The 11,180-nt window shown below is 37.7% G+C and overlaps 1 protein-coding gene across 3 annotated transcripts; it reads left to right on the top strand.

Annotated features, from left to right (window-relative positions):
* The first annotated feature begins 903 nt into the window (after positions 1-903).
* On the top strand, positions 904-10,028 carry agtr2 (angiotensin II receptor, type 2). 3 transcript variants are annotated; one of them, XM_067439153.1, is made up of 4 exons: positions 904-1,017; positions 6,432-6,509; positions 7,794-7,875; positions 8,331-10,028. In XM_067439153.1, the coding sequence occupies exon 4, from the start codon at positions 8,364-8,366 to the stop codon at positions 9,453-9,455; it is 1,092 nt and encodes a 363-aa protein (XP_067295254.1). In that variant the 5' UTR covers positions 904-1,017; positions 6,432-6,509; positions 7,794-7,875; positions 8,331-8,363; the 3' UTR covers positions 9,456-10,028. The 3 variants fall into 3 exon arrangements, with proteins under 3 accessions (XP_067295254.1, XP_067295253.1, XP_067295255.1); XM_067439152.1 differs by lacking the exon at positions 904-1,017 and having other exon boundaries at positions 6,088-6,509; XM_067439154.1 differs by lacking the exons at positions 904-1,017; positions 7,794-7,875 and having other exon boundaries at positions 6,088-6,509.
* The last annotated feature ends 1,152 nt before the right edge of the window (positions 10,029-11,180 follow it).

Genomic DNA, 11,180 nt, shown 5'->3' with positions numbered 1-11,180 from the left:
AAAAATGTTTTTATTGTTGTTGGCTATCATTTATTTAAAACCATCTTAAAATATATAATTCTCTTTCTGTATAGAACATTATGTGGAAGGATAAATCCAAGATATGGCAAAAGAATAAAAGGTTTTATAATGAATTAAAAAACCTGATTTGAAAATAAATAATTAAATACACATTTTATGTTAGGGGTCCCTAACGACACCTTATTAAAGTGTTAAATAACTAATTTTTTGCAGTTATATTTTCCTTTGCAATTAAAATAAGCGATATGCCACAAAAACCTTTAAATAATCTCTTTTATAGATATACAGAAGTACTGACAGTCTAGCGTTACCTGGTCATTCTGAGGTAAGATGAAAACTGAACATCGAGAAATTCAACTATGAATATGTTTATTAATGTGGTTATGTCAGATCAAATCAAATATTGTATTTGTCAAATTACTGTACATAATAATAAGGATGTTAGATCCACAACAATTAGCTTTTGACCTTTTGTTTTTGATTACAACACAAACACATGCCACCACACACATTCTCACAGACTGAAGTCTATTATTAGTGTTTAGGGTGAGCCTTGAGCATGGGATGGTGGTGTGTGACTCATTCTCTGTACATTGAGGCTGGCTCCTAATTTATCCCTTCAAACTCTCCCCCAAACCAGCATCCTGTCCCCTCTGTGACCCGTCCTCTTCCTCCCTTCTCTCTTCCTCTTTCTATTGAGTTCTTCTGTCAGTCACTGGGGAGAGCTGCTGATGCTCTTTGACAGGGAACAGAATGTGTTCAGGACTTTATGTCTGTCCTTTTTTTAGTATGGACACATTGGACAAGCTGCTTTTTATGATCTGGTTGTGCTGAATCATGACATTGAGCAGTTTCATATAGTGCTGTATGACTTGACAAAACAATTATATTTAACAATTATATTTGAGTTATTAATGTTCTCACACAGATTTCATTGTCCATCAGGGAGAAGAAATGCAGCTTGGGATTTTGAGTGTCTGTTTTTCTTACAATCTGGTAAGTTATTCAACTTCTTAGCCACATTTAGATATGTGGGCAAATGCATTTTTGTTTTAGTTTGGTAGGGTCGCCGTTAGCTTAGCTTAGCATAATGAATGGAATTCTATGTTGCCAGCTAGCATGTCCTGAGTAAAAGTAATTTAAAAAAACAACCCAACTAATTACTTCTTGAGGCCTGCGTATTTACAACGAGTACTAATAGTGACGCAGATTAAGACTAGGCGATTTCCTAGGCAGATAGTGACTTGGAACTATATTATGGGGAAGCACAGGCGAAAGACTGCTACTTGGGCGCAGAAAAGAACCCTCGGATTCATGATTTGGATCGCGTGTCGAACTGCTGAAATCACGTGACATTGGCGATCCCGAATCATGAATCAATACGCTGATTCATAACCGTTTGAATCTGTTTGAAAACAAACACAGAAGAGAAGACAATGCTGAATAAAGTTGTAGTTTTTGTGATTTTTGGACAAAAATGTATTTTCGATGCTTCAAGAGATTCTAATGAACTAACTGATGTCACACATGGACTACTTTGATGATGTTTTTATTCCCTTTCTGAACATGGACAATTTAGTTTGCATACACTCTCAGACTAAATATAAAATATCTTAAACTGTGTTCTGAAGATGAACGGAGGTCTTACGGGTGTGGAACGACATTAGGGTGTCATTAATGACATCAGTTTCATTTTTGGGTGAACTAACCCTTTAACCAAACAACAAAAGACAAAGAAAATTGCACGCTGATCTTACCTGAATAGTATTTGTAACTTCAGAAAGCAAATTATGTTTAATTTATACACACTATGTAAAGTTTTATTCTTCCTTTTGGTTATATAAATAAACCCAGTGTACTTGAAAAAACTTTAATTTGTTTTTGTTCTGTTGTATGTATTTTGCACATTGGTTCTTATTTTTTATAACAACCAAGAATATTTCTGTTAAAAGTCTATCTATGTCATTCAGATGTTTCAAATATTCCAGATATGTGCATATATCCGTAATGACCTCCAATCAGACTTACAGTAAACCCTTTAAGCTATTGCTCATTTCATTGAGCCAAGATACTTTTACACATTTAATAATCTTCACTGGCTCACCAAATTAGTTGACATTGTCGAATCATACTGTTAATTTTATGAGCATTTAGGCTCTCTCATGGTAACTGTGGGCCGGAGAAAACTGCCCTTTCTTAGCTCAATATTATGTGTGCATGTGTAATTCTCTAGAAGAGCGTTCACACTGGGTGTTTTTAAGATTAAAAAGAACCCTGGTGGGATTGCTCTGTTAGTGCGGTTAATTTGAATGCGTGAACGCTGACATTCGAACCCCTGCATGGTGCACACCAAAAAAGCAGACCGAGACCATGAAAAGATGGGTCTCCGTGTTGTTACCCATAATTCTTATAGAAAACTGTATAACTAGTCAAAGGTTCTCATTAATTGCAATTCAATATTAAATTGATGAGTAATTAGTTTTGTTTTTGAATATTTTTGGATAACTGCAATTGTAGAATAATGGAGAGACAAATGAACCAGTGCTCCGGATCCATCCATGGTGATCCCAAATTTTGGAGTTTCATTTAGTCAAAATCTACACAACAAGACTCAGTGTCTGTTTTCAGAGGTCCAAATTACTACATGGGCCATATATATTCCATAAGCCATGACACAAAATCATAGTGATCCCTGTTAAAGCAAATTTAACATGTACCAGCCATTTCCATAAACACAAAGGCGGCTCAAAGGAGTGCAGGAGTTCAAAAACCACTATATAGCCTTGTGATAACAAGACCCCTGAATTTCCTTTAATAACATCCATTGTCTCACATAGACTAAAACCTGAGACCAGAATAACCATGTGAACATATTTAGAAAAAGAAAAAAAATGAAACAATAAACACGGTTTACCTGTTAGTAAACCCAAACAAAGTAAATTCTAAAAAGACAGGCCATTGTGAGATATCCACTGTGATCAGCGGAAAACTGAGAACCACCGTACAAATGACCAGACTCACTGAGGACAACCTAGCAATATAAATGAGCTTGGCCAAAAGAAACATTGCTAGCCACTAGATAAAAGGTTGTACAAACCGTACAACAAAAGATATCAAGGAGAGCTGCATTTCCTGTCATAAGGAATATATTTCATTATATATGAAATCCTCTTGAAAGGTTCTTCAAATAAATTAAAAGGACATCTAAAGGTATTGAGAATTTGCCAAACAGAAAGAACTACAGCGCAGTAATTGTATTTGTCTGTATTGTGTGAGTCATGCATGCAATCCTTTCAGCTAAAAAACTGTCCTTCAGAGAAGAGTGAAGTGAATAAAAGACAGAGCTTCTCAGAAAAGTTCTTCAGTCAAAATCATCTTTTTATAACATTTGTGCCATTTGTGATCATTTACAATGATGTTCCCTTTCCCAATGGTCACATAAAATCATTTTTAGTAAGAACAAAGTCATTTACATCTGTTGCTCTGAAGTAATCGTTGCTGAAATATGGCTATTTGCACTGCATATGACCTTAATTTAAACCAAATCAAGGAAAAACGAGGGATTTAGTACAACCCCAAATCAAGAAAAGGTGGGACATTATGTAAAATGCTATAACATTTATAATCTGTGATTTGTTAATTCTCTTTCAACTTTAACTGACACAAGTACAAAGAAAATATTTCCAATGTTCTCAATGGACAACTTAATTGTATTTTGTAAAGATAAACACATTTTGATTTTGATGGTTGTTACACACTCCAAAACAGTTGGGACAGAGGCTAAATAAAAGTAAAACTCTTTTAAACAGTCCACAATTATAGGTCAACTGGTAATAGGTGAGGGTATCTCGATTGGGTGTAAAAGGAACATCTCAGACTTTGCTAGCTAAGATGGGTCATGGCTCATCACTTTGGGCAAAATATCTACCATCTACCACACAAAAAAAAAATGCTGGGTTAAAAACAACTCAAGTTGGGTTAAAAACAGAATTTGGGTTGTTTGAACCCAGTTAATGGACCTATTCAACCCAATTTCTGGGTTTGTCCATTTTTGACCCAACTTGAGTTGTTTTTAACCCAGCATTTTTTAGAGTGTACTTGTGCCAGTTAAATAAAACTGAACGACAATGAACATATCACGGATTCTTGATTTTATTGCAAAATAATTTTTTCACTTTCAGACAAGCAATGTTTTTTCTTTGTTCCTTCCCTCCTTCCCTCCCTCCTTCATTCATTCCTTCCTTCCCTCTCTCCTTCCTTTCTTCTTTCCTTTCTTCCACCCTCCCCCTACCTGCATCCTTTCACCCTTCCCTCCTTCTTTCTTTCCTTCCTTCATTCCTTCCTTCCTTCCCGTCTTTTAATTCATTCATTTCTTTCTTCCTTCCTTGTTTTCCTCTCTCCCTCCATTGCTTCCCTTCCTTCCTCCCTCCATTACTTCCTTTCTTCCTCCCTTTATCTCTCCTTTCCTCTTCCCTCCCTCTCTCCTTCCTTCTTTCCTTCCTTCCCTCGTTCCCTCGCTAATTTCTGAATGTTCAACCAGAATTTCTCATGAGATTCATTTATGACTAAATGATGAAGATTTGTTAATCTCTCTCTCTCTCTCTCTCTCTCTCTCTCTCTCTCTCTCTCTCTCTCTCTCTCTCTCTCTCTCTCTCTCTCTCTCTCTCTCTCTCTCTCTCTTTCTCGTTCTCTCTCTCTCTCTCTCTCTCTCTCTCTCTCTCTCTCTCTCTCTCTCTCTCTATCTCTCTGAGATGGCAGAAGGAAGTGTTTGAGAAGAGGGACATATTTCAGTGACAGAGGTCAGACACACTGGTTGTCACGCTAACTCTCACAATAACAGAACTTCTAAAAGCATTTATTCACCAACAAACAAATCAGGACACATTGAACTTTGTTAAATGGTGATTTAATATTAATCCTCTCGCTGATCAATATACATTTTAGACCAGAGATGCATGAAGTCATAAAATTGAATTATTGAGCTAGCATGTGCCCGATAATGAATGTCAGGAGGGGTGTTTAATTGGCCAATATTTGTGCAGCTTTAGACATAAATCAAATGTGTATAATTCAAAGTCCATTTATCCTTTAAAAAGGTCTGTGACTGTGATGCCAGTTACTTGAGTTACGTTTCTACTGTTGAAAGTTGCTATTTTAAGTAGCCACAGCTTCTTACTTCATACTTCAATTATGCTATATGTTATAGATTTAGCAATTCTCTGTATGTCCAGACCAAACGAATCAACTCAGCTGGAATCTAGAGTTTACTGGAAACAGCAGCATTACAGAGTCCCTTTCGAATCATTCGCTGCCTAGTTGTAGTGTTTCTCTGAAACAGAAGTTTGAGGAGACACACTTCAACAGCAGCTCTGAACATGCAACCCCACCAAAAAGCCCCTTTGTTGCAACATTCTTTATTAAAGAAAGGGTTTACAGTCGCTGGGTTTGACAGCCACTGAGAAACTCAAAAGCATATACGACACTAGAAGAAACAGTATGTTCTGTTCTTTAGAAGAAAATGGGAAAAACTCATTTGTAAACACACGCACGCTTCTGTGTAATCTCATCTGTAATTGGCCATTTCGTTTATCTTAGCCCTCCTCGTTTGAGACATCATTATCTGCCTCATTATGAGGTTGTTAGAACACATCTGCCCGTGACCTCTGAGGGTTCTCTCTCGGGGTCGTCGTCACAGTAACTAGAGTCCAGAGTGAATGACGCCTCTCACGTCTCTCAGTTTCCTGTGTTTTAAGAAGCTTATCTAGTTTCACACTCTGGGTAAAAGTGAGGACATGATTTTACCCAACAGAACCTCAAAACTCACGTGAGACCAGTGACCAGCGCTTTCATTAGCAGGAATGCAGGAAATTTACATTAAAAGGAACAGATAGATATGCAGACATTTGCATGAAACATTACAGCAGAACATATAAACACTACACAGTAAACACTAGCGTGGCACATCTGTCTTTTATTTTTTCAGATCATTAGATTTGTGTGTGCAATGCTGGAGTGTTTCTTCCTGGTTATTTTTGCAGTCTCTCTCTCTCTTCTCTCTTCTCTCTTCTCTCTTCTCTCTTCTCTCTCTCTCTCTCTCTCTCTCTCTCTCTCTCTCTCTCTCTCTCTCTCGTTAACACAGAGTTACTGGACAAATGCATATAAAATGAATGCAGGCATTTACCAAAAGGAAGAAAAAAACTCTTCTTCTTTCTCTCTCCCTCTCCCCCTACAACATCCTTCTCCACCCTCCTTTTCCCAGTGGACAAATGTGGACGTAAAAATATTTGAACAAATCCTACATCTGGTTGGCTGTTTACTCCCTCATATACTTACACACGCAGAGAATCGACTCTTCCAAAATGGAAAAGTCTGCTGGGGGCTAAGCAAGCTTTCTTTGGCTCGTTTTTCAGCGTGAAGCGCGTGCCAGGAGTTTATCGACACCTCGGAGGGACTGAAGACTTCTCTAACTTTACACCGGAAACTAAAAGGTATGTTAAGCTGCAGAGTGCTGGGGTCATTTTTGCCATTTTTGGAGTTTTGAACGTTAAAAAAAAAAAATCTAAATGACTAAGTTCCCTTAAGTTAAGATCCTAAATGTAAAATTAGAAGTATATCTGGAAAATATGTAAGGAGATCCATTAGCTAGTGGAATGCATGTCCTTGGTGCTATTGCTATTATGATCATGTCAGATATTATAATCAAAGTATTAATCTCTTTATTTTTATTTTTATAATTCCAGTAAAAAAGCCTAAAAACTATCAAAAATTAAAACCATATGTTGTCAGTGCAGTCTAAAGTATTTATCTTGTAACGTTTTGAACAGTTTCTCCACAGGAGTCACTTTATGTCCTTATCTTTCCTTTAATGTATTAGAAATTAGGAAATCAGATCATTTAAATGGACATACAGTACACACTTCCAGACAGTTCGCTGACACAAGAGAAAAATGTTAGTTTAAGTCATTTTTTTCTAGGGAGCAGAATCAAATATTGGCAAATATGGACTTTAAAGTTCTTCTTAAGCTACAGACATGTAATATGAACCAAATATGAGGGAAATAGTTTAGACCGTTTGAGTGGTTAAATCCTTATCTGAAAAAATGTAGATTTTTCATTTATTATTTCAGATAACTACAAGCTTTCCAATGACTTAAACATAAATAGTGGGTGAACTTGACAGGCGTAACATTTTGATTAAGAACATGTGCAACGTTTGAAATATGACTAGGATTATTTTCAACAGCTGTGAACATTATTTAGGGCTTAGAGTGTGTTAATCTTCATAAATGAATTATCATGACAGTGGTGAGCGGATATAAATAATGAGAAACTTCACTCTGTATATCCAACACAGACATATTCAAACTTAAAGATATTTTCAAGATGAGTAATCATTTATTTACATTTTTAGCTTTAATCATACATAAAATAAGCAACTGCTAAATATGTCAGCAAGATTTGATTTTATGTTACATAGTCTGTATGTGTTGCGCAAATATGCATTCATTATTATCTGAACTCTTTGGAAAAATATGAAAAGAATGACTGGGCACCTTTTTTGTGTTATGCTGTTGGGGAACAGGACTGAATCTTGTTCGCGTCCACATCTGATTTCAGCCAATCAAATATCTTCATGTGCCCCCCCGCCTATGTTAACAGTAACCAGATGTATTGAGCAGCCTACTGAGAGCTATAAAACACATCTGCGCTGGACCCAAACTCACCAGAGCTATGGTTACACACATTCACACACTCGCTTTCTCACGTTTCAGAATCTCTTTCTCACACTGACAAGACGTAGAGGAGAGGATGCTGCAACATCCGTCCCAGTGGACCGCCGATGTTCAGTATATGGTGGGATTTTTTCTCTCTGTTTTATAGCTCTAATAATGTAACAGACAATGAGGCTGTCAACAACCGTGGGACAAGTGCTTTAAATAGGATTCGGTTTGTTTTTTGTGTCCGCGAAGGGTTTGGACATTTTTATAGTAACGCACGCTATTTTATCTCACTAGAGATGTTTTGCTCACTTTTAGTCATTTTTTTATTTCTTCTGGCAACCTGTGAAATTCAGCCTGTGATTTATAGCTGTTTTATTACTTTTTCTTTGCTTTTGGGTAAACCGTTCAGAAGTTTCACAATCTTGTATTTTCTTCTTGAGGGGATCAACAAAAAGTTTTAGTGGAAGTTTAAGATAAATGGAGTATGAAGATGATTTTGCATTTCGTCAGAAGGCTACAATAACATGTTTCGTAATTTCTGCCTCTTGAGAACTTGAACTTGTTAAAACTTGTTCTTTCTTTCTACAGAACTTCCGAATCGTTGAATGATTCAGTGACGCCATGGAGACAGACTCGGCCCATAACCTGACTTCACCCAGTGTGCCGATGTTGCAGCAAAATATGACGAATTCATGTGACTTCATGTCCTCCTCAACTTCGCAGAAGAAAGTGATCCCGGCCTTGTACAGCCTCATATTCTTACTGGGTTTTCTTGGCAACATGCTGGTGTTGTGCGTGCTGTATCACAGTTCAGGCCGAAGGACTGTAGCCAACACGTATCTGATGAATCTAGCCATGTCGGACTTGCTCTTCCTGAGCTCTTTGCCATTCTGGGCTGTGTATTATTCGCTGGATTACAACTGGGTTTTTGGGAAGATTATGTGTAAGCTGTGTGGGGGTCTGGTCACTATAAATGTCTATGCTAGTATATTTTTCATCACCTGTATGAGTGTGGATCGATATCACGCCATCGTCTACCCCCTGCACTCTCAGAGCAGTAGGAGCATAAACCAGGCCAGATTAGTCAGCGGCATCATTTGGGTCGTTGCGGCTCTGACCACGCTGCCAACGGTTGTGTTCCGTGACATACACCATCTCCCCAGCTACAATGTCACGGCTTGTGTCATTCACTACCCCAGCTCCTTGTGGCAAACTGGGCTAACCCTTGGGAAGAACACCCTTGGATTCTTCTTGCCGTTTGTTGTCATAGCAACCTGCTACTGCAGGATCGCCGTGCACCTGCTGGCCCCCCCGAACTACCTGGAGCAAGACTCTGGCCGAGTGGTCCACGTGTTGCGTTTGGTGGCCGCTGTGGTATTGGCGTTTTTCTTTTGCTGGTTCCCATTCCACGTGCTGGCGTTCCTCGGAGCTCTGAGAGAGCTTGGGGTGGAGTGGGATTGTTGGGTACTCCAAGGAATCAATAAACTCCTGCCATTCTTCCTCTGCCTCGGCTTTTCCAACTCGGCCATAAACCCTTTCCTGTACTGTTTTGTGGGAAATCACTTCCGAGAGAAGCTGTTGCAGGTTTACGGGGATATGCTGACACAGAAAAGAGATTCTATCAGCACAAGACTGTCTTCCTTCTCCAGGAAACTGAGTGACTTCAAAGAAACCGTGCCTATGGAGATTCTCGAGCAGCAGAGCAGCCCGTAGTGAAATCTAGTGATGCTGGAAGCTTTACATACTGTCATTACAATCCACAGAGGACCGTGATAGCAGTCAGCATCAGTCACGGGGCTTTTCCATGACCTGCTACTTATTCGGATGATGCTGTTGGATGATTAGATAATATTGTTTTACCTTGTTTGTAATTATTCAGGGGTTTTGATCTACAAATAACATTTGGGTACATATTAATATGTAGAAATGTAGCCCAATATTATTCTTGTGTTGCTCTATCCAGGGTGGGGAACATGTTAATTTTCCTGCACAAGTCATAGATAATAATAATAAAAAATGTTTTTGAATACAGCTGTACAGTCTTAATATTTTGATAACTGGTAATATCAGAGTTCTAAATATCACTCAGACGTTTGACAGTGTTAGACGTGTTTTTCAATACATGGATGATCTGCCAGACAGACCAAACTTCTATCTGTAAGCTGTAATATAAAAAGTCACAGTAATGTAACATGAGCTGTTTAAATTATAAATCATTGTAAATTGAATTATAATTATATTATAATACAATAAATGGTGTTAACAAGTAAACAACTTCTTTCTATCTGTCTGTCTGTCTTTCTTTCTGTCTACTGTTTTGTTTAGGCCTGTTGTTGGCTGCAGTAGCGCATCACCGACACAGTTAACATCGGGTCACCTGAAGCACCAGCTGGACTAACCAGCGACGGTTCTTCTGGAAAGAATCTGGAAGAACCCGCTTAGCATGTCGTGATAGGATCCCTTCTGTCTCTCGGAGTTTTAGAAGTTTAGCTGTGATGTGTTGTAACATATTTTTCTTAATTAGTTTAGTTTTCTGTCATTCCATATAGACACTTAATGCACACATTTCCATTAATGTTTTTTCTCTCGCACTCCTTTGCATCTCAGGAATCCTGTTATCATTTCAGGTACATGTCGTTTGCTCTATTGATGGAATTTTCTCCTGTCAGTACTTATTTCAATTTCAACTTCTTTATAAAGACAAGATTTTTTTTCCTATGGATTATTTATATCAAACTCCTTCTAACCAAACAGATGCTCCTTTGAGATGTGATGAGATGTCTTTTGTCTGAAAGCAGTGAAAGAGACTGGAAACTGCAGATTCATCATTCATTCATTAGAAATGTAAAGCAGTATGAGGTCACAAGATGTGTTTAGACAAATAAAAAATGTTTATAGATAAAAGAGAAACCAGGGTATTGCATAATCGTTAAGAATCTGGACTGTTTGGTGCAAAGGTTTCAGGTACAGATCTCAAAGATTTACAGAGATAACGCTTCATCACCAGTGTCCTGTAGCACTGAATTGGTGATCCTCACACACACCTAGTGCACTTAAAGTTTTAAAATGATACATGTACGTTTTCACAAAGAAAACCTCTAAAATCTCAAATGTTGTGGCTCACTTGACCAATCTATACATTTTATATATTACCTATTATTCATTTAACATCTGACGGTGACATTGAATATGTGACTATTTACTTTTGTGTGCTTTTGAAAATCTGAGAAAGAAATTCAGAATCTAGATTTGTTTTTCTTTCTGAGGTTGAATTTGGGTTTATAAGCCACAAAATGCACATACTTTCTAGCCGGTGATTGTAAGTTTGTTGTGTTGTTAAAAAATAATTTATTAATACATTTGTTCTTGCAGGCATACTATTCCAGCCAACATAAATGTTTCACACTTTACATCTGATTTTCTCTGTGTCTAAACTTA

The sequence above is a fragment of the Pseudorasbora parva genome, chromosome 3 (genome assembly GCF_024679245.1).
Source record: "Pseudorasbora parva isolate DD20220531a chromosome 3, ASM2467924v1, whole genome shotgun sequence".
Lineage (NCBI taxonomy): Eukaryota > Metazoa > Chordata > Actinopteri > Cypriniformes > Gobionidae > Pseudorasbora > Pseudorasbora parva.
The sequence above is the reverse complement of the archived record's forward strand: the minus strand, read 5'-3'. Positions and strand labels throughout refer to the sequence as shown.